The 24,787-nt window shown below is 42.6% G+C and overlaps 1 protein-coding gene across 1 annotated transcript in view; it reads left to right on the top strand.

The window, feature by feature from the left end:
* Positions 1 to 3,290: 3,290 nt before the first annotated feature.
* Positions 3,291 to 24,787, top strand: part of PSME2 (proteasome activator subunit 2) — a 41,472-nt gene continuing 19,975 nt past the window's right edge. Inside the window, exons 1-4 of the mRNA XM_069761893.1 lie at positions 3,291 to 3,691; positions 16,177 to 16,209; positions 17,592 to 17,654; positions 24,055 to 24,141. Coding sequence (XP_069617994.1) covers positions 3,644 to 3,691; positions 16,177 to 16,209; positions 17,592 to 17,654; positions 24,055 to 24,141 — 231 coding nt within the window. The 5' untranslated portion in view covers positions 3,291 to 3,643. The remainder of the gene's footprint in view (positions 3,692 to 16,176; positions 16,210 to 17,591; positions 17,655 to 24,054; positions 24,142 to 24,787) is intronic.

Below are 24,787 nucleotides of genomic sequence, written 5' to 3'. Positions count from 1 at the left end.
GAAAATGTAGGCCCCTTAAAAAATAGTGAGGAAAGAATGGTTGTAGATGACGAGGAAAAAGCTAACATATTAAACACCTTCTTCTCCACGGTATTCACGGTGGAAAATGAAATGCTAGGTGAAATCCCAAGAAACAATGAAAACCCTATATTAAGGGTCACCAATCTAACCCAAGAAGAGGTGCGAAACCGGCTAAATAAGATTAAAATAGATAAATCTCCGGGTCCGGATGGCATACACCCACGAGTACTAAGAGAACTAAGTAATGTAATAGATAAACCATTATTTCTTATTTTTAGTGACTCTATAGCGACAGGGTTTGTTCCGCAGGACTGGCGCATAGCAAATGTGGTGCCAATATTCAAAAAGGGCTCTAAAAGTGAACCTGGAAATTATAGGCCAGTAAGTCTAACCTCTATTGTTGGTAAAATATTTGAAGGGTTTCTGAGGGATGTTATTCTGGATTATCTCAATGAGAATAACTGTTTAACTCCATATCAGCATGGGTTTATGAGAAATCGCTCCTGTCAAACCAATCTAATCAGTTTTTATGAAGAGGTAAGCTATAGACTGGACCACGGTGAGTCATTGGACGTGGTATATCTCGATTTTTCCAAAGCGTTTGATACCGTGCTGCACAAGAGGTTGGTACACAAAATGAGAATGCTTGGTCTGGGGGAAAATGTGTGTAAATGGGTTAGTAACTGGCTTAGTGATAGAAAGCAGAGGGTGGTTATAAATGGTATAGTCTCTAACTGGGTCGCTGTGACCAGTGGGGTACCGCAGGGGTCAGTATTGGGACCTGTTCTCTTCAACATATTCATTAATGATCTGGTAGAAGGTTTACACAGTAAAATATCGATATTTGCAGATGATACAAAACTATGTAAAGCAGTTAATACAAGAGAAGATAGTATTCTGCTACAGATGGATCTGGATAAGTTGGAAACTTGGGCTGAAAGGTGGCAGATGAGGTTTAACAATGATAAATGTAAGGTTATACACATGGGAAGAGGGAATCAATATCACCATTACACACTGAATGGGAAACCACTGGGTAAATCTGACAGGGAGAAGGACTTGGGGATCCTAGTTAATGATAAACTTACCTGGAGCAGCCAGTGCCAGGCAGCAGCTGCCAAGGCAAACAGGATCATGGGGTGCATTAAAAGAGGTCTGGATACACATGATGAGAGCATTATACTGCCTCTGTACAAATCCCTAGTTAGACCACACATGGAGTACTGTGTCCAGTTTTGGGCACCGGTGCTCAGGAAGGATATAATGGAACTAGAGAGAGTACAAAGGAGGGCAACAAAATTAATAAAGGGGATGGGAGAACTACAATACCCAGATAGATTAGCGAAATTAGGATTATTTAGTCTAGAAAAAAGACGACTGAGGGGCGATCTAATAACCATGTATAAGTATATAAGGGGACAATACAAATATCTCGCTGAGGATCTGTTTATACCAAGGAAGGTGACGGGCACAAGGGGGCATTCTTTGCGTCTGGAGGAGAGAAGGTTTTTCCACCAACATAGAAGAGGATTCTTTACTGTTAGGGCAGTGAGAATCTGGAATTGCTTGCCTGAGGAGGTGGTGATGGCGAACTCAGTCGAGGGGTTCAAGAGAGGCCTGGATGTCTTCCTGGAGCAGAACAATATTGTATCATACAATTATTAGGTTCTGTAGAAGGACGTAGATCTGGGGATTTATTATGATGGAATATAGGCTGAACTGGATGGACAAATGTCTTTTTTCGGCCTTACTAACTATGTTACTATGTATGTTACTATGTATTGACCTGAAGAATAAAGCTTTCTTATAACTTTTACCAAACGAAGAATGGCAAAATACTCGCAAAAGAAAAATTCTTGAATTCCTGGTTTTTGTTCACTCTGCCTCCCAAAATTCATATAAAAAAAGTTATGTTCTTGAAAATGGTATCAATAAAATTGTCAACTCATTCCGTGAAAAAAAGCAAACCCGCACATGACTATGTCGGCAGAAATATAGAAAAATTATAGCTCTCAAAATATGGCGATGAAAAAACTTTTTTATAGAAAAAAGTTTTTTTTTAGCTAATAATTGTAGCCAAACATAAAAAAAATATATAAATATGGTATTGCGGTAATCGCACTGAACGCGCTTGCCAATGGGAGCAACTTTCTCGACAGGGCAGCCTTTCTCCTCCTCTCTTTATGTGTGGTCCCAGAGTCCTCTGCCCGGGTCATTCACAATTTCTTCTTTGTGACCTAGCTTGAGGCACTAAACTGTATCTGAGAGATGGCCTCATTTGCTGGATGTTTTAAAGGGGTTGTCTAGTCACAGCATACTAATGACCTATTCATAGGAGCTGTTCTGCAGTAGCCGACATCGGCCACTACAGCCTGAGTGAAGATGTTCTTTGCATGTCTGTTCAGCATTTACATCTAGCTACCGCCGGAGCAAATAACAGCTGATTGATGGGTGACTGGTGTCAAACTCCCATCGGTCCGATAACGATGACCTGTCCTTTGGCAGTGAATATGTTGTGATTAGGAAACCCCTTTAATTTATCGCTGATAGCAAGAAAGAGATACAGCTGCAAAGCTGCATGTCATACTTTATGTCACATTTCTTTACAAGTGAGATTTGTAACATTTTTTACACCGATGCTCTGGTTCACTATGCAGCCCTAGGCCCAAGAGAGAGAAATTAGTCTGTAAACCGTAAGACCTGTCTTGCCAGAGATGGTATCCTTATGTCCAGGTATGGACTGGGGCTGAAATTCAGCCCTGGCATTTGAAACCACACAGGCCCATGCTATCCCTGATCCTAAGCACCAGATGGGATATATTACTAATATTAACCTGGATGGAGGAAAGATTTACTACAAGACCAATATTTCTAATGATACCTGTGGCCCGCTGGGGTAAGTGACGGAGTCAGCGACTTCGTGCTCCATCACAACTCTTAACAGTACGGGTGTCTTGAGAACACCAATTCTGTTAACGTAGCAGACAAGGCAGCCCATGACCAGACAGGCCCTTCTGGCATTTGCCAGAATTGCCAGATGGCCAGTCCGGCCCTGCTTGTGTCTGTATGTTTGAGTACAATTTATAGTTGGTCAGTGCAGTTGCTTAAAAAAAAATAATTTATGATTTGTTGGGGCTATTTTTGTTTTGCACTTTTCGGCTAGAAGGGGCTGAAACACTGTGGCATGCTATTAGTTAAAAATCTGTAGTGAAAATGTCTCCATACCTATCACCTTTCTGATGGTCAGTGACGTTTTTTATGACAACTTCCCCTCAGGCTGAGATCAGGAAACTGAAGTTGCAATCTTGCAGAGTCATAGTAACTTACCCAGTAAATACTTTCCCCATAAATTGTGTGTGTGATTATGTACATATGCATGATTAAAAATTATTAAAGTTTCCACAAAATGCATGCCATAATGTATTTCCAACTTACTGCTGGAAAGTCCCTTTATAAAATAGTCCCTCTCCCTCCTTCCTGCTAACTGCAATATGACTCTAAAGAGAAAGTGAAAGTGTGACAAGGCAAAGTAGCTCGGAGACGGAGGGAGAAGAAGGCTGAGAAGAAGAAAGAAAGAATCAGAGATTGCTAAGTAGTGGTGAACACAACCTGAACATTAGAAATGGCTAAAGCGTGTACTCTGAAGATTAGCCCTGAAAACAAAGAAAAGGTAAATGTTTACATTGCAGATGGCCGCCCTCCATGCTGACATGAGATGGTGGAAGATCTATTTCATATGAAACTATGAGAACTGGGTTTTATTAGTCTCAAACGTAAAAATGTTATTGAAGCGAATAAGAAACAGTATCGTTTAGAAGAGAAATATGGCTCAGAGTCATAACATAAGCTTAACATATAGTGAGATCACATCATTCAAGGTCCACCAATTTACTTCTCTGTATTAGTGATATACGGTAATCTAGGCACCTGCATATCTCAGGAATATGTGTTGCAATATTTTATTAAATTGGAAATATGTAGCAGAACATTTGGACAAAGCTCACATTTAGTGTTTATGTTTTTTTCATCAATAATTCCTGGCATACAAGTACTTATGAAGTTATGACATAGGCAGTCGATCCCGGAAGCTGGAGTACAGAACATGTAGCATGCCAAGTCATGCACACTAAAATCTAACAATTCATATACCGTATATATAGGGCAACGTCACATCATCAAGCTTACGAACAAACCTCACTGAAACATTAACGTGCGGCTTTCTTATACCACATATGACTAACAAAGGACAAAGCATTATCCAGTATAGTAAAAGATTATATTATTTTTGTTATGTGCACAAATATGAGTAAATCTACAACAATACATACAGGGAAAAACCTGAGGGCTTTTAGATCCTATTGCCTTTATGTACATGCAGGGCTGAATTTGGCGTTCATGCTGCACTAGGCACTTTAAATGGTCGCGCCCCCTACTGATCAGTCAGACTAGGGGTATGTGCACTTTAGCGTCTTTATCAGGCAGATCTGCTCTGTAACCCGCCTGAAAAAGTGCTAAATATACCGTATTTTTCGGATTATAAGACACACTTTTTCCCCAAAAAATTTGGGAGGAAAATGGGGGTGTCTTATAATGCAGATATACCTTACCAGCCACATTGGAGCGGGGTCCCAGGGTCACTGCTGGAGGAGGCAACAGTGGTGCATTGTTGCAGGCCGCAGGCTGGGATGAGGGGGTGATCGGAGTTGCGCCGCTGCGGGTGTTCGGTGCTGCGGGGGCTCTGCCAACATTTTGTGAAAGCCCAGAGCCCCCGCACTTACATGGTTTACTATGCGGTGGACTCCGGGAAAATGGCTGCCGGGGGCGGCGCATGCGCAGATGGAGATCTCGGCACCAAGATCTCGGGAGATGAGATCTCAGCGCCGAACACTTCTTCATCCCAGTCTGCAGCAATGCTCCACGATTGCCTCCTCCAGCAGCGACCCTGGGACCCTGCTTCACCGCAGCCACCACCCCCTATAAGAAATAAGACGCATCTATATACATAATTGTCTAAGGGGTACTTCCGTCTGTCTGTCTGTCCTTCTGTCACGGGTATTCGTTCGCTGATTGGTCTCAGGAGCTGCCTGTCATGGCTGCCTCGACGGCCACAGTCTGATTAGTCCTTCCCCTACTCCCCTGCACTCACTGCCCGGCGCCCGATCCGTAATCCCCTCCACTCACCGCTCACACAGGGTTAATGGCAGCGGTAACGGCCCGCGGTGTAACTCCGTTACCGCTGCTATTAACCCTGTGTGTCCCCAACTATTTACAATTGATGCTGCCTATGCGGCATCAATAGTAAAAATATGTCATGTTAAAAATAATTTAAAAAAACCTGCTATACTCACCCTCCGCCGCCTTTCTCGCTCCTCGCCACCCTCCCCGGACCGCTCCATTGCAAGCGGCAGCTTCCGCTCCCGTCCCAGGGCTGGTGTGGGACAAGGACCTGCCGTGACGTCACGGTCATGTGACCGCGACGTCATCATAGGTCCTGCTCACACCAGCCCTAGGACGGGACCGCAAGCTGCCGCTTGCAATGGAGCGGTCCCGGGAGCGTGGAGAGGAGCGAGAAAGGCGGCGGATGGTAAGTATAGCAGGACTTCAACGGGCTATAGGTGAGTATATGTTTTTTTTTTTAAGTCTCTATACTACGTGGCTCTGTGCTGGGCAATATACTACGTGACTGGGCAATATACTACGTGCCTCTGCTATATACTATGTGGCTGGGCAATATACCGTACTACGTGGCCTGTGCTATATAGGTACTATGTGGCTGGGCAATATACTACATCAATGGGAAATATACTACGTGGCTGGACAATATACTACGTGACTAGGCAATATACTACGTGACTGGGCAATATACTACGTGGCTGGGCAATAATCTACGTGGCTGGGCAATATACTACGTGGCTGGGCAATATACTACTTTGCTGGGCAATATACTACGTCGCTGAGCAATATACTACGTAGCTGGGCAATATACTACATGGCTGGGCAATATACTACGTGGCTGGGCAATATACTACGTGGCTGGGAAATATACTACGTGGCTGGGCAATATACTATGTGGACATGCATATTCTAGAATACCCGATGCGTTAGAATCGGGCCACCATCTAGTGGATTATAAAAAGCACCACCATTTCATTAAAAAAATTTTTTTTCCCTATTTTTATCCTCAAAATTTGTGGTGTGTTTTATAATCCGGTTTGTCTTATAATCCGCAAAATACGGTATGCTAAAAACAATGGCCTAATACACTATTCATATGTTCAGTCTTTTTTTTTTAACCGCTTCAGGTTTCCCAAGACATGAAGTGGCTAAAATGAATGCCCGGTCCATTATATGGGCCACTTACTAGTTTAAAAGGTTTTTCCCCACAAACAAAAGTTAATTTTAGTCAATAGATCTTGGAATAATAATAATAACTTCCACAACTGGATTTGTTTAAGTTAAATGTTCCTGTGCTGAGATAATCTTATATTGCCCTGCTGTGTACTGTGTAATGGCTGTGTCTGACCGTGCAGGAACATGGTCTCTTCATACCACAGCTCCTGGGTAGTGGGGTAAGCTAAAGAGAGTACCCAGGGGATCACAAATTACTGTATTCTTTTTGTGAGGTAAAACATTTTCCTGCCTGTTATTAAACAATGTTTTACTTCAAAGAAAGAATTATTATGGAACTTATTATTATTTCAAGATTCATTAAAATCAACCTTTGTTAGTGGGAAAGCCCCTTTAAGGACAACATGACAAAGTATCTTCTGTCTGAAAAGCTCTAGGGATTCGTAGACGTCGAAAAAAATTTGCACATTTGTTTGCACATACCCTGACAGTGCTCATACTATTCAGATAGTAGTTAAGACCCCCCATACACAGTAGACTAAATTTGGCCCAACCTGCCGATTTTAAAGGGAACCTGTCACCCCCAAAATCGCGGGTTAGGTAAGCCCACCGGCATCGGGGCTTATCTACAGCATTTCCGCATGTTTTAATTCAAAAGTACAACTCGTCGCACAAAAAACAAGCGCTCATACAGTTACGTGGACAGAAAAATAAAAAGGTCATGGCTCTTCAAAGAAGGGGAAAAAAATAAATATGAAAATGGAAATTGGCTGCGGTGTGAAGGGGTCGAAGCCATGTAGTACAGCAGTATGCAATACTACCATCCATTTTATTTCTTTTTCTAAAAGCGCTCTTCTTACTTGACTCTCTCTGACACCAAATCTTACATGGTGTATACTGCTTATTCTTAGGCTATTTGGATTACAATTATGGACTTCGCAACATATGTCTAATGCGGCGCCCCAGGGTCCTGGTCGTCGCAGTGGTATTGCTTTCCTCTCGGGGAGAGTGATGCTACGTTTGGAGGCAAAGATAACTGCATCCAGGTACCACAAACATGCAACACATTTCACACTCCAGACCACCAGGGGGAGCTTCTGCTCCTATTTATTAGGTCACTCCCCATATATATATAACTGGTAGTCTGTAGGGAAAGTTAGTCAGTTCCAGGCAGAAGTTAGTTCCTGACAGAGCTCCAGACAGGAGTTCTGTTAGAACGTTCCAGACCAGAGTCTGAGGAGGATGGAAGGAGCTGTGCATGCCCTCAGAGCTACAGCTTCCAGAAAGAGACATTGAAAGGCAGAACTGTAGTTCAGCGAGCGTGAAGGAAAGCAAAGGAGAGGATACCAAAAGGGGACCAGCCCCGCTCAAGCTGTCTACTTCTGAAGCGCAACATCCCGGTAGCTGGAACACCGAGGGAGTTAGGACCTCTACGCCTTATTTCAGGGATCAGCAGGACAGCTAATTGCAGGTAAACCTGTCCGCACCTACACCCAGGAGGCACGTTGACACCTTCAGAGCCGGGTTATCTAAGAGACCCTATAAACAGGCTCAAGTCACCTGTCATACGGGTATTGTCCTATCCTATATGGGGGACAGAGAGAGCGAAACATCGCATCTGTGAGACCCTTATGTGAAGCCATAGGCAGTAAGGGACTACACCACCACAGCGCAAGGGAAGGCTACTGATTTCCACCTGGACAAGGGAACTCTGGACTTGCCTCCAAACTGGCCGGACTCTGCCTGCCCTGTGATCTGGTGCCCTGGACTGTGGATGCTGAAGTCTTCAGTAAAGGTAAAGAGACTGCAACCTTGTGTCCTCGTTCTTTACTGCGCCATTCATCATTCACCATCTACACACCGGGAAGCCCTGGGGACATACTTCACCTGTGGGAAGGTATACCATCTAGCTGCCATAACATCACCCCAGCGGACCCCTTAAAGCAGCGCCGGTCACCCTGAACAAATACCACAGGTGGCGTCATGAACATTCCCCTTAAAGACCTTTCCCTTTTACACGGACGTCCCAGGGCCACGGACGGGGTCAGCCACCGTGACATCCCCCTGTGAACCGAAGGACCCGGTACCGAGCACCCCACGGCCCTTAGGGGGCGATCCATCTAACACTCGGCTTTAACATCAAACTGCTGTATTTTGTCAATATTGTCCTCTTTGTTTGTGACCTGAATATTGTAACGTTCTTATTTTCAACTGTCTGGTTGTCATACCAATATGTATTAACTTGCAGGGGCAGTCTATGTGGTGAATCACTGACACTGTAATGCTGAGGCAATGGTCCTAAATTCTCAACAAAGAATTTACAACAGAGTTTATAAAGGTGATTACACTTACGTACAAGCAGAATAATCACTACATGCATATGACTGTCAATTAGGGCTTCTGCAGAGTCCCAATGGACAGGAAACTATAGGGCTGATAACTATTGGTATACTGTTTTATTACTTTATGAAATAGTACCATATATTAGGCTATTAAGTGTGGCACGGTTTCCGTCCTCCTGATCTAATTATGTCTTATCTAAGTTTAGGACCATGATAATGCAATTACTCAAAGGGAAATAATAGTCTTTTAAGAAATTCTGAGCAAACATTCGGATTCATTGAATAACACTGCCCACATTACAGAAAACTATCATATGCCCTGTGTTATTTATGAGAGGCTGGTCACATGCCCCTCCTGTGTCATACACCTTGGGCCCGAAACGCTGGTGATGACTGATCTTAACACCATAAATGAAGACATCAACTCAGATTTTCTAACAACAATGTATTAAAAAGTAACTTCATGAGTCGTTTATAGCACATTTGGAGAAATAACATGGCCAAACCATCTTGTGATTACAAACATATGACCTTAAGTCATATAAACACTGATCAACTGCGTATTTTTGTTGCGTATTTTCTTGAGCCTGTAAAGCCTGAAAATAAGGCATATAAAAATGCTGTTACTTTTTAAGTGCAGAAAAAAACACATAAAAAAGAGGAAAATACATAAAATATGCAGCAAAAATGCAATAATCAGAGCATGTTGCTATTGTGCATTTTTGGAGCATAGGAAAAAAGCACTGTTTTAGCTTGAGAACAGGAAGAATAGACACGACAGATGTGTATGTGTTAGATGTGCAAAGATACAGATTAGATAGATAGTTACAGAGAAAGATAGCCATCATATACCTAATAATAATGTGGAGCTTATCCCGCAGCTTTTTAGGACAACTGCAGAAAAATCTAACATGCAGACCTTTTCAACAGTTATCATCTGTCAAAACGATGTGTCACAAAAAAACAGTGATGTTTGGCAAAAAATTGGTCTAAATTGGCCATATTGGCTCTCCAAATACGTAATATATGACCAACGTTAGCACCAACTTTGTATGAGCTCTGGAAATATTCTGCATATTTTTTCATTTTCAGTAATGCTAGGTAATTTCCATTCTTTGTAATCAGCCTATAAAACATACAGTGTATAGACTGTGTTTCCCCATCTTTACATACATGAGACCGGGATAGGGTTAAGACAAGTTAGTTATTACCCTGATCCTTAATAAAATGTATTATATTATTGTGTACCTAATAATAGAAGATCTCAGAGCAGGAGCCACATAAGCCCATTTATACCCATGTACATTTTCCAGATTACAGCAACATATGTCAGTATGTTATACAGGAACCAGTGTCAATTTTTATATGTAATATGCACATGCTGACAAATTTTTTTTTCCTGATTCGGTGGATGAAAACGTATGTGTGCAATATATCATATTCCTAGCATGTAGTTTACTAATGTGTAGATTTTCTTTATTAGTCATTAATATGATAGGTGAAGAAAAAACAAACTTAGGGTAAGTTCACACAGGGCATTTTTACTGCGTTTTTTCTGCTAATTTTCAGCTGCTTTTTACAGTACCAGCAAAGCCTATGAGATTTCAGAAATGCACACACATTGTTTTTTTGTGTCATCAGTATTTTGTGCTTTGCTGCTTTTTTTGGACATAGAGCATGTCACTTCTTTTAGCGTTTTTGCAGCGTTTTCATCCATTGGCTTGAATGAGTGTTTAAAAAACGCAGCAAAAACGCAGGTACCATTATTTGCAGCATTTTTACTGCAGAGAGTCAATGGACATTAGCATGGACAAAGAGACACAAAAAACGCACCAAAAACGCAACAAATCGCCACCAAAAACGCTCCTAAACCTGCCTTTTTCCCGCAGCTTCTCTCCTGCCAAGAAGATCAGGTTTTGCTGCAGAAAAAAAGCAGCAGAAATGCCCTGTGTGAACTTACTCTTAGGCCGGCGTCACACACAGCGTAAAACAATACGGTCCGTATATTACGGCCGTAATACGCTGAAAAGTCCCCAAAAAAATGGTCCGTTGCTCCTCCGTAGGCAGGCTGTGTCAGCGTTTTTTGTGCATGGCATCCTCCGTATGTAATCCGTATGGCATCCGTACTGCGTGGTTTTCTCGCAGGCTTGCAAAACCAACATACCGCTATAGAAGTGATCCATGTGTCCCAAAAAGAAAAGAATATATATATATATATATATATATATATGTCAGTAGACACATATATGTATATATATTAATACTTATTCCAGCGCTATACAGCTTGAAAGCCGGTAATTCAATTACCGGCTTTTTCTTTCTCCTTCATAAAACCCGACATGATTTGAGACATGGTTTACATACAGTAAACCATGTCTTCTCTCCATTTTTTTTGCAGATTCCACACTACTAATGTCAGTAGTGTGTATCTGCAAAATTTGGCCGTTCTAGCTCTTAAAATAAAGGGTTAACTGGCGGAAAAAATTGGCGTGGGCTCCCGCGCAATTTTCTCCGCCAGAGTAGTAAAGCCAGTGACTGAGGGCAGATATTAATAGCCTGGAGAGGGTCCACGGTTATTGGCCCCCCCCTGGCTAAAAATATCTGCCCCCAGCCACCCCAGAACAGGCACATCTGGAAGATGCGCCTATTCTGGCACTTGGCCACTCTCTTCCCATTCCCGTGTAGCGGTGGGATATGGGGTAATGAAGGGTTAATGCCACCTTGCTATTGTAAGGTGACATTAAGCCTAATTAATAATGGAGAGGCGTCAATTATGACACCTATCCATTATTAATCCAATTGTAGTGAAGGGTTAAATAAAACACAAACACATTCTTTAAAATTATTTTAATGAAATAAAAACAATGGTTGTTGTAGTATTTTATTCAACGCCCAATCCAGTCACTGAAGACCCTCGTTCTGTGAGTAAAGAAACATAATAAACCAACAATATACTTACCCTCCGCAGATCTGTAACGTCCAACGATGTAAATCCTTCTGAAGGGGTTAAAACATTTTGCAGCAAGGAGCTGTGCTAATGCAGGCTGCTCCTCGCTGCAAAACCCCAGGGAATGAGGCTAAAAATAGATCAATGATCTATATTTAGCATCATTTGCGGTGAGGCGCCCTCTGCTGGCTGTTCATAGATCGTGGGAAATTACCTAGAAAGCCAGGGAGCCAGGGAGCTTTCTAGGTAATTTCCCACGATCTATGAACAGCCAGCAGAGGGCGCCTCACCGCAAATGATGCTAAATATAGATCATTGATCTATTTTTAGCCTCATTCCCTGGGGTTTTGCAGCGAGGAGCAGCCTGCATTAGCACAGCTCCTTGCTGCAAAATGTTTTAACCCCTTCAGAAGGATTTACATCGTTGGACGTTACAGATCTGCGGAGGGTAAGTATATTGTTGGTTTATTATGTTTCTTTACTCACAGAACGAGGGTCTTCAGTGACTGGATTGGGCGTTGAATAAAATACTACAACAACCATTGTTTTTATTTCATTAAAATAATTTTAAAGAATGTGTTTGTGTTTTATTTAACCCTTCACTACAATTGGATTAATAATGGATAGGTGTCATAATTGACGCCTCTCCATTATTAATTAGGCTTAATGTCACCTTACAATAGCAAGGTGGCATTAACCCTTCATTACCCCATATCCCACCGCTACACGGGAATGGGAAGAGAGTGGCCAAGTGCCAGAATAGGCGCATCTTCCAGATGTGCCTGTTCTGGGGTGGCTGGGGGCAGATATTTTTAGCCAGGGGGGGGCCAATAACCGTGGACCCTCTCCAGGCTATTAATATCTGCCCTCAGTCACTGGCTTTACTACTCTGGCGGAGAAAATTGCGCGGGAGCCCACGCCAATTTTTTCCGCAAGTTAACCCTTTATTTTAAGAGCTAGAACGGCCAAATTTTGCAGATACACACTACTGACATTAGTAGTGTGGAATCTGCAAAAAAAATGGAGAGAAGACATGGTTTACTGTATGTAAACCATGTCTCAAATCATGTCGGGTTTTATGAAGGAGAAAGAAAAAGCCGGTAATTGAATTACCGGCTTTCAAGCTGTATAGCGCTGGAATAAATATTAATATATATACATATATGTGTCTCACTGACATATATATATATATATACCTATTCTATGTGTACACATTTATTATATCTATTGGACTGGAAGCTGTCAGTGTGATTTTACTGTACACCGCACTGAATTACCGGCTTTTCTCTCTAACAGCGCTGCGTATTTCTCGCAAGTCACACTGCTTGTCCGTGTGTAATCCGTATTTTTCACGCTTCCATAGACTTTCATTGGCGTATTTCTTGCGCAGTACGGTGACAAACGCAGCATGCTGCGATTTTGTACGGCCGTAGAAAGCCGTATAATACTGATCAGTAAAATACGGCAAATAGGAGCAGGGGCATAGAGAATAATTGTGCCGTATTTTTTGCGAGTTTTACGGACGTAGATTCTGCGCTCTTACGTCCGTAAAACTCGCATGTGTGACGGCGGCCTTATGGTTCTATGTCAGAGCGCACAATACTAATTTGCTACACCTTTTAAAATTGGGCATGATCCATTGGACATCTTGCTATGGAGCTATTGCATTGCTCCCAGTGGAGGATACATTTGTAGTGTGGTGCTCCATGAGAAATGGAAATCCTAGACCTGTATATCATCTCTAAGGCTGCTTTCACACATCAGGTTTTTGGTTTCAGGCACAATCCGGCAAATTTGCTAAAAAACGGATCCGGTGTAAATAGTGAAAAAACGGATGCAAACTGATGCACCGGATCCGTTTTTTTAGCTGGATCCGGCTCTATGTACTGCGCATGTTTTTTGAGTTCCGGGGGGGAGGGGGAGGTAGAGAGAGAGAGAGATTATGGGCATGCTCAGTGTGTTAAAAACGGATTCGGTCGCCAGAAATGTTCTTTCACACATCAGTTCCATGCGTTTATTGCTGGAAACGTCCCTTCAGGCTTTTTCGCCGGACACAAAAAACGTTGCAGGAGACGTTTTTTGTATCCGGCAAAAAAGCCTGAAGGGACGGATCCGGCACAAAACGGATGAAACGCATGTCCTTCAGGCACAATCCGGCAGTAATACAACTCTATGGGGAAAAAACGGATCAGGCATCAGAAAAAAACTGATCCAGATTGTGCCTGAAACTGCCGGATTGTGCCTGAAACCGAAAACCTGATGTGTGAAAGCAGCCTAACTGGCCCTGCTCCTGCAACGTCTGCCTCTGTCAACAGGTCCCGGTGCATTCACCGCATGGGCAACACGGGCTCTGTCCACACAGGGATGCTGGTGTAACTGAGGCCTGTGGTGCCACCTGGTCAGGCAGAATGGGTGTGTGTTCTCTACAGGAGAGTAATCACCTCCCTGCTATCAGGTTAACAACTTGCCTTTTTATTTTTTGTCTGCACAGCTTATCACAGACAGTGTTTCTTTCACTGTGGTCTGTAAAATAATGATTATCACAGGCAAAATTAACTGTATAAGTTTCTTATCATGGAGGCCTTCATTTTTACAGACAGGTAAAAATAGTGACCAATTTTTACAGACTGTCCTGGAATTTTTGGACCGTTGGCAAACCTGCCTGTTCTGGACAAATGGGTAGTAGCACACCGTACTTAAAGGGACAGCAGCATTTAACCCTATTCACTAAATACATGATGCTCTTGTCCTGTAAGACTAATTTCTAGCAACCCCACTGTTAAGGAAAAGTTTCCAGCATCATTGAAAAATCAGTGTTTAAATCTTGTGGTGCTGCATATTCTAATTAGAATGACTAGTTGGAATGGCATACACTTAGTGCTGAGTAGTCCAGCCCAGACAGCCGATACCACGCCCACAGAAGCATGCTTATGGACTCTGTAGTGCCTCCTTTCAGATTCCTAAATCATTGAAATGCCTAGAGACCACCATGACTTCAAGCATGAAACTGTGCCGACCCAAAATCTGACCAACCTAGTGCTTAAGTTCCCTCTGCTATCTTCGTGCTGCACTGCTGTGTATAGTTCTGAGCCTGCAAATACTGGCATATCTACAGTCAACTTCTTCTTACGTGTCACTACTTTCCGGCTGAGCATTGTACACAGCAGTGCAGCAGGTGAGATCACAGACGGAAGTGCACGCATGGTCGGTGGCGCACGACACAGACTATATCCACGCCTCTGTGGGCATGATCAGTTAGCTGGGCTGTACTGCTCAGTCATTCTGACTAGTCATACTAAATTGAATATTCGACACCACAGTGTAAAAAACTTGTTTTACAATAATGCTGTAAACTTTCCAGTGATTACAAATTCAGTGCATGAAATAGTTAATAGGGGTAAATCCTGCTGTCAGGTTCCCTTTAAACTCCAAGTGTACATCTGGGAGTTGATAGTTAGTTCTTGGCTCACTCCTTGTGCTCTGGTGCTACTCTTGTTACTCTGTAGCTTGTGACTTATCTTTAACTGAACTCGTAGTATGTGACCCTGGCAATTTCCCCCAACCACGGTTTTGTCTCATAAATCTGTTCTTCCTGTTATTAACTCAGCTAGTATCATCATCCTTGCCACAGGCTCGTTCTTTCGGCTAGAAGCCACTCTGTTGACACAACCAAGGGACCCCTTTGTAAGTCCAGATACCTTTGTAGGGGTTAAAGAGTTAAAAATGGCCGCGGAATGCCGCGCGTGCGCAGATGGAGATCGCGGTGGCCATTTTCCTGAAGCCCCGGGAAGCCGAGAAGTACCATCTGCGCACGCGCGGCCTCACAAAGATAGCCGCGCCCACCGATAAACCGCGGAATAGCGCAGATCGCGCTCTTTTCCCTCACCTGCGCACTGGATTCGCCTGTTAGGCATGCGCACACCACTACGCCACCAAAGGAGATCTGGGGGAGAAACAGCGCTGTCACCACGCCCATATGACCAGACCAGCGTGAGTGACAGCCCAAAACGGTGACTTTACAAAGGTATTTCGGCAGCATAGGTGGGGAACAAAGGCTCCAAAATACACTAATGTAAAGCCCAGCTCTGCCTTGAAAAAGCGGGGTGACAGGTTCCCTTTAAGGCAAAGGTTCCTGTGGGATCTGCTACATCAAATGGAAGGCACAGGGTCTGTCCGAGGTACTCAGTTAGAGCTGATGGACCTCTGACATACATGAGTATGAAATTATAAGCATTAATCAGTGTATAAGAACAAACAGGACATCTTTTCCTATTTAAAAGGACTGTCCAGAAACAAAACGTTGCTTGGAAATGTAAATTATTTAGACTAATTACTGCATTTTTTTTTAATTTTGAAGGCAGTAGCATCATTAAATTTTTTGTTTACCCAAAAAGCATTTTATGTCTCTTGCTAACTCCTTTGAAATATTTGATGTACAACTAGAACTGACTAATAAGATCGAGTGCATAAATACTACTTGTGTAAAGCATCATTATAATACTATTTGCTTTCTTCCAGGTTGATGAATTCTGCAAAAACATTAATAACCAGGTAACAAACAAAAATTGTAATCTCATTTTCTTGAAGAAAAAAAATGTTGGTAATGACAATGACAAATCAAACATTTTTATTTGATCCTCAATTAAAGCAGATTTTGCAATCATTGTGGGATGGATGAAAAATGCTTCATGGAAAATGGGACAGATTGGTTTGGCTTTGCCCAACCCGGAAATATACTTTCTTGCAGCCCAGAGTCAGCATTTGAAGGGCTGGGCGCGAGAGGCGTCATCCAGTGCAGTACAACACCTAATGGAAGAGGTGACAGGCCGACGACCGGTGGTTCAGTGTTTGGAAGAGTTCTTAGAGATCCGATAGTATGCTTGCTGGGATATGTGGAAGAAATTGGAGTTGACAATACCTGGAAGATTGCAATCGCTAGGCTACTATATATGGCTAGGAAAGTGATAGTACGAAATTGGATAAACGCTGAACCACCTGCGAGGAGGGAATTTCTCCAATATGTACAACATGGTCTAAAATTGGAAAAGGGGGTGTACAAAAAAAGGGGGAGAAAAGAAATGTTTAATAGAATGTGGTCTCCTTGGCTTGAACTGGATTGAGGAGTATAGAAGTCGGGTTTCTTAAGACCTGGATAAGGGTAAATTACTCGAGGCAGAGATGGCCTCAGAGGGGTACAGATTGGGAATGGGCTGTCTTATGGGGGAGGGGGGCTGTTGGGGTAATGTTGGGGTTTATTAAAATAAGAAAATGTGTATGTAACATATTGTAATGTAAATGGCATTCTGATGTTCTTCTTTATATTGTTAATAAAAATCTATTTAAATAAAAAAAAAAGAAAATGGGACAGATTGAATGCATACATATAGTGTATAGAAATCACTACGATGGACCAGCTTTACGTTCAAGTATTTCTTGTCAGGCTTTATTTTGTACTATTGATAATGTCAGATTTGTGGGAATTACTTATCAATGGCATTTTAAAGATGTTGCCAAGCAGGAACAATTTTTTGACAAAATTCACAAAAGAGTTTAAGAAAACAAAAACAATCAAGCAATGCTCACCTCAACGATCTCCCACTGGTCACATTCCGATGCTGCTCGAGCTCCCTGCCAAACTATATTTCCTGCGAAATTGTGGTCAGCCAATCACTGGCTCAGGTAGGTGCCCGCTGCATCCAGTGATTGGTCGAGGATTTCCTAGGACATTTCCTGTGTGTCTAGATTTGACCAGTGTGTACATACCAGAGGGTATTAAGAGGCTTTAAGTGTAAAAACAGATGCAGTGCAATCCCTTGACAAAAATTCACTTCTAGCCCACACAACCCATATTAAAATGGCTCATCTAGAAATCAAAATTTTTGTAATAATCAGTGATTATTGTACATTGTGTTTGATCTTGAGAATCTCTACAGGTGCAAAGCTTTCTGTCGGATTTCATCCCCGAGAAGATTCAGTATTTGAATAACCTTCTAAAGGTCAGTAGATATTTCTAAATAACATATAAAAATGAGAAATTAGTGTTCCATCTCTAGTATTTAAAGGGGTTTTGTAGAACTATTTTATAGGGCCTAAGAACTAACAGCCAGGTATTTGCTAACTACCAGCCTGTTCTACCCGGTGCTGACTCAGAGTGGTCACGGACTGCACCTACTGGTGATTCTTCTGCTCACATTAACAGAGTAGCTCTTCCTCTTCCAGGCTGCTCTGTCGACAGAGTGTGACAGCTGAGGTTATGATCATTTACGGCCACCTTCCTGCCCTTAGGCAGCAAAGACCAGCTGTCAATCAACATGACATTGGCAGTCACACCCTGTCAACAGAGCGGAAAAGAAGCAGGTGCTCCATCAACGTGAAAACGCAGAATCGCCAGCAGCAGTGGTCTGTGACGACTCTGAGCCAGCAGAGGTAGGTAGCGGGCAGGCCACTTATAAACCCCTTAACGACTTAGGTTTATAGAGAAGGAAGACATGATTTCGAAGGTGAACCATTTTTACATCTTTTATCCTTGTGTGCATCTCTTTTCTTGGCCTGTACATGTATAGGCTATTACTAATAAGAGGCAGACTGAAAACATGTTATAATTGGGATTTGTTGTGGTAAAAGAATGTTTTTTTTATCCTGGAAAGGCGTTGAGTTACTGAAATACAATGGAATGTTCCAATCCAGTTTTAAAACAGCGCAGTATGTGGGCTGTGTGAACAGACTCATCAGATGTCAGCCAGAGGCGCAACGAAGAATTCAGCACATGTGCCGGTGGGGGGCAAAATCACTGTGCAAAGCCCAAGACCAATATTACCGCCATACAGTGACCATATAGTGGTAGATACCAGTCCTGCAGGACATATTACAGCCCATATACAAGATCACAGGAGAAGGAGGTTTGGGAGCTTCAACGGGATCCATATGCAGCGCCAAATGGGTAGAGCCAAATCAGAAGGCAGGTGGCTGGGGGCACAGCCAAATAGTAAAAAATTAAGAGGATAGCGGCACACCACTGATGAAAAAATGTAAAAAAAAAAACTTAATTCAGGCATAGCAAGCCATATTAAAAACATGAAAAGCCTTATGCTTTTCAGGTACATGCAGCACCCTTAGTCAAGGGAAATAAGAGATCACAGTACAGTTACAGGTAGTGACTTACAGCTGATGTTCTTTCTAATGGGGTTGTTCACATTTCCCATCTTTTCCATCTGACCCAGAACATAATGATGAATTCTTCCAGCCACGGCTCATGTGCAGAGATAAAAACAAAGACACATCTGACTTCTCACATTTCCAGCACCGTCCCCATCTATTCACAACCTGGACAACCTCCTCATCCTGCAGATACCCCAATAGTGGGCTCCTGCTGCCATATGTGTCCCTATTAGGCTACTTTCACACATCAGGTTTTCGCTGTCAGGCTCAATATGGCTACATTTTAAAAAAAAACGGATCCAGGGAATGTTGCCGCCGAATCCGTTTTTTTTCCCATTTGACATTGCGTTTCGTCCGGTGTTCGCCGGATCTGGCAAATCTGCCGCTTCCGGTTTCTGGAAAAAACATCCATAGCAACGTTTCTTGTCTCCGGCGAAAAAGTCGGAAGCGCCAGATCCGGCGCTTCCGGCTGTTTGCTAGAATGGAAGCCTATGGGAACCCAAAGGTGCCAGATCCGGAAAATGACGGATTCTGGCACCGTATTCCGTTTTTGTAAAGTGAGCATGCTCCAAATTTTTTTTTTATTCAATTATCTGGATATGTTAGTCAGTGCCGTCGAAAAAACGGATCCGTCGCATCAGTTTTTCACAATCTGCACCGGATCCGGTTTTTCCAACATTCGCCGGATTGTGCCTGATGCAAAAAACCTGATGTGTGAAAGTATCCTTAATGCACCTGCTGTGTTGCACATAAATAGTGCTCCTCTTATTCCCCCACATAATAATGCCCACCTCGGTGCCCTTTACATAGTAAATGTCCTATTTGTGCCTCCTAGACGGTAAGATTGCCAGGAGAAAATATTAATGCCCTCTGTAAGTACCCTTAGGGTATGTGCACACACATTCTGGAGGACTGTGGATTTTTCCGCAGCGGATTTGGAAAAACCGCAGTGCAAAACCGCTGCGGTTTTTCCTGTGAATTTATCGCGGTTTCTACTGCGGATTCCGCTGCGGCTTTACACCTGCAGTTTTCTATTGGAGCAGGTGTAAAACCGCAGCGGAATCCGCACAAAGAATTGACATGCTTCGGAATATAAACCGCTGCGTTTCCGCGCAGTTTTTTCTGCAGCATGTGTACTGCGGATTTCGTTTCCAATAGGTTAACATGGTACTGTAAACTCCTGGGAAACCACTGCGGATCCGCACCTGCGGAAACGCTGCGGATCCGCAGCACAATCCGCAGCGTGTGCACATACCCTAATAAGTAGTAAAGCCTACAGTTTGCCATATAGAAAGTAATAATGTCTCCTGTATACCGCTTTGACTATTGCAACACCTCAAGCTCCCCTATAAAGTAATAATGTCTCTTAAGTGAACATTCAAATTTTATAAAATAACTAAACTTGGAACCTATTCTTTTTAATTTGAGAAGCACCTTAATTGCCTGTAGATCAGTTGGGTTCCGGGTCCTAAGAACCCACAACTCGATAGACCCCCGAAAGGTGTCCAGCCTAGCAGACAGGAGTGCACTAAGGGCTTGATTTCACTTGCGAGGAACACGTCCGTGTCTCGCATGTGGAAACGAAGCTCTGGCGCCGGCACTGTGGAGCGGAGCGTGCGGCCGCATAGCGACACATGCGGCCGCACGCTTCGCTCCGGAGTGCCGGCGCCAGAGCTTCGTTTCCACATGCGAGACACGGACGTGTTCCTCGCAAGTGAAAACAAGCCCTAATACTAAGGCTGCCGTCACACGTTCAGTATTCGGTCAGTATTTTACCTCAGTATCTGTAAGCCAAAACCAGGAGTGGGTGATAAATGCAGAAGTGGTGCATATGTTTCTATTATACGTTTCCTCTAATTGTTCCACTTCTGGTTTTGGCTACAAATACTGATGTAAAATACTGACCAAATACTGCTAGTGTGACGGCAGCCTAATATTACTATGCTGAGATGAGAGTGACTCTTGATGAACCATATGGATGTGCCTGTGGCTGTATCAGTAATGGGCACAGACCTCCATTTCAACTCAGGTGGTAGAAAGGTGGAGATGGCGTACTGCTAATGGCTGGTATTATTACACATGAGTAAGTTGGACCTTTTTGGGTTGAAGATGGACTCAAAATCAACTTCCAGACCAACTGGCAGTTTTTAGAAGACACTTTCTGTAAGTAGTGGTACAGGAAAAAGTCTACATCTTTCAAGAAAACCCTTATTTTAATGCTATATGTAAAACTGACCTGGCAATATGATTCTCCAGGTCATTACGAGTACTTGATACCAAACATGTATATATTTTTTTAGATTTAAGTGGTGAAAAAAAATTGGCAAATTTGTAATAACATTTTTTTCACTCATGTCGCCATTTTCCGAGACCCATAACATTTTTATTTTTCAGAGTATGGGGCTGTGTAATGGCTTATTTTTTGTGCACGGAGCTGACATTTTTACTTATACAATTTTTTGGTAGATACAATATTTTGATCTTCTCTTGCATTTCATTGCCATGTTGTGATGGCAAAAATTTTTTAATTCTGGCGTTTTAATTTTTATTTAGTTACACTGTTTACTGATTGGATTAATTTACTTTATATTTTGATAGATCGGACATTTCTGAATGGAGCGATACCAAAAATGTTTATTTCTTTAATCGTTTTATTTTCAATGGGAAAAGGGGGGTAATTTGAACTTTTGTGTTTTTTCCATTTTTTTATTTTGTTTCCTACTTTTTACTGTATTTAATAGTCCCCTTAGGGGTCTTTAACCCCTTAACACCCAATGACGTGCAGTGTCTGTCATAGGGTGCCTTCCCCTGTTTGGTGCGGGCTCTGGTGATGAGCCCGCACCATTTCCGGCACATGGCAGTTGATCTGTCATGTGCCCCTAACAGCCGCTGGTGGAATCGCGATCCACTCGCTGCTGTTAACATGTTAAATGCCGCTGTCAATCTCTGACAGCGGCATTTAACATGCACGTGCCGGAAGTGTATCACAAACCACACTCATCGGCGTCCGTGTCACTTGACTGCGGGTCGCCGATGCAGGCGACCCCTGTGGTTGTCATTGCAGGACAGCTATGAGTGCTGCCCAGCTGTTGGCGCATGAGCATTTCTGCTACACAGAGCAGGGCTGCAGCATAGAGACTATTGAAGCAAATAAAAAGCGACAAAAAGTTTTTAAAAATATTAAAAAAATCAAAATATAAAAGTTTAAATCACCCCCCATTTGCCTCATTCAAACTTACACAATAAAAAAACACATATTTGGTATCATCGCGTTCAGAATCGCCCGATCTATCAATATATAAAAATAATGAAACTAATCGGTAAACGAGCGTAACACGAAAAAAATCAAAACGCCAGAATTATGTTTTTTTGGGTCACCGCAACATTGCATTAAAATACAATAACGGGCGATCAAAAGATTGTATCTACCCCCAAATGGTTTGAGTAAAAACATCAGCTCAGCACGCGAAAAATAAGCCCTCAACTAGCCCCAGATCCCGAAAATTGAGACGCTACAGGTCTCGGAAAATGGCAACTTTTTTTTTTTTTTAACGAACTTTGGATTTTTCTTTCACCTACTAAAAAAGAACCTATACATGTTTGGTATCTACAAACTCGTAATGACCTGGAGAATCATAATGGCAGGTGAGCTTTAGAATTTGGTGAACACGATTACAGTCATGAATATGCGGCTCCACCTCCCATAGGGGTGGAGCCGCATATTCATTACTGTAATGGGCGGCCCCACGTGACCGCTCATACAGGAGAAGCTGCGGCGAGGACAGGACGCTGCGAGGGAGCCGGGTGAGTATTTTATTAACAGCGGACGGGCGCACAGGGAATGGGAGGGGGGTGCGGACAGAGATCTTTATTTTAAACACGAAAATAACAACAAAAAAAAGGATTTTTCATATCTTCTCGCCAGCGAACGCTGCTGAAGAGAAGATATGAATGGCGGTTTCAGCACCAGATGCAGGGGACAGCGCTTATCTCTAGCGCTGTCTCATGCACGCTCCGTGTGGTACCCAGTCGGCACACGGGCGGCACACGTGTGCCGCTCGTGTGCCACACTGATGTACCACGGGAGCACACAGACACGGATAATTCCGGTACCGATTTTTCCGGTACCAGAATTATCTGGACGTGTGAGACTGGCCTAAGAAAGACAAAACCTCACTTTTCCTTTCTGATATCAGATTTCAGGTTTATTAACATTTTGGATTGACCAATAACACTGTAGTTGTTCAATAATAAAATTAATTATCAAAAATTCAAATTGCCTAATAATTGTGCACATAGTGTCATTAGTGGCTAGCTTTATTTCTTCTTTGAACATAAATCCTCTGCATTCCAGTAAGCTTCTTAATACTTTTAACCAGGAGGCATTGATCCTATGAGTTTATTGAGCCTCCTAATTGTCTCACTATGTTCAAGACTGTGTTAGATGTTCCATTAGCATGCAGCACTTTATTTTTCCATCAAAATGATGGACACCTCAGCAGAACCCAATTAAATATTAATTGGGTCCATGAGGAACTGCTGAGGTGCATTGTCCAATGGATCCCGCACTGCGTTGTGCTTTTTATTTATAACAGAAAGCATAGCACAAATGTGAATAATGCCTATATCAGAGCTATTAATACAAACAATGAATATTGAAAAATGTTGTACCCAATCAGCCTTTGTCAGGTAAATTTACACTGAAAGATTATTGTGATACAAGCTCATTTCATGATAATCTTTCAGTGTAAACAGGCTGCCGATCACCCAATGACGCTTGTTCGTTGGGTGAAATGGTTTTTAAGCATGCTTAAAAATCACAATTATCCACGGTGCCCTGACATACGCTGGCAAGAAGAATGGCAGCCTGTGAGCATGGAATAATCTAATAATGATTGTTCAATGAGCATCATTTAGCGCCGTCTGACAGGCTTTTAAACGACTGCCGATGGGTAAACATATACTGATTGGCGATGTTTTAGTGCTACCGGGAGGTCCATGTTAACAGTCCCTATTACACCAACATGCAAAAACTTGTTTCTCATCAGCATTAGCTCAACTGCAGTGCCATACAATCCCTATTTACTTATATTAATATGGGCCAGGTGTCTATCATTGTGTTCATCATTTTAATGGAACAAATTGTGCAGTATTTTTTTCTGTAAAAGTAACAGATTCTGTGGGAAAGTTGCTAACACTGATGAGAACTTAGCATAACCTAATTTCCTTTCTTGACAGAGTGATGTTTTTAACGTTAAAGATCTGACGTCACTTCATTCTGAGCTGAACATTCCCATTCCTGATCCTCCAAATCCTGAGGCTGAGGTGAGAGGCTGGGCAGAGAATTAAAAAATCAAACTCAAAGTGGTATTCCCATCTCGTACAGCGGGTACGGAAAGTATTCAGACCCCTTTAAATGTTTCACTTTTGTTTCATTGCAGCCATTTGGTAAATTCAAAAAAGTTCATTTGTTTTCTCAATAATGTACACTCTGCACCCCATCTTGACTGAAAAAAACAGAAATTTTTGCAAATGTATTAAAAAAGAAAAACTGAAATATCACATGGTCATAAGTGTTCAGACCCTTTGATCAGTATTGAGTAGAAGCACCTTTTTGAGCTAGTACAGCCATGAGTCTTCTTGGGAATGATGCAACAAGTTTTTCACACCTGGATTTGGGGATCCTCTGCCATTCTTCCTTGCAGATCCTCTCCAGTTCCGTCAGGTTGGATGGGGAACGTTGGTGGACATCCATTTTCATGTCTCTCCAGATATGCTCAATTGTGTTTAGGTCAGGGCTCTGGCTGGGTCAGTCAAGAATGGTCACAGAGTTGTTCTAAATCCACTCCTTTATTATTTTAACTGTGTGCTTAGGGTCATTGTCTTGTTGGAAGATGAACCTTCAGCCAAGTCTGAGGTCCAGAGCACTCTGGAAGAGGTTTTCATCCAGGATATCTCTGTGCTTGGCCAC

This window comes from Ranitomeya imitator, chromosome 1 (assembly GCF_032444005.1).
Source record: "Ranitomeya imitator isolate aRanImi1 chromosome 1, aRanImi1.pri, whole genome shotgun sequence".
NCBI classification, from domain to species: Eukaryota; Metazoa; Chordata; class Amphibia; order Anura; family Dendrobatidae; genus Ranitomeya; species Ranitomeya imitator.
Note: the sequence above shows the minus strand (reverse complement) of the source record. Positions and strands in the feature narration are given on the sequence as shown.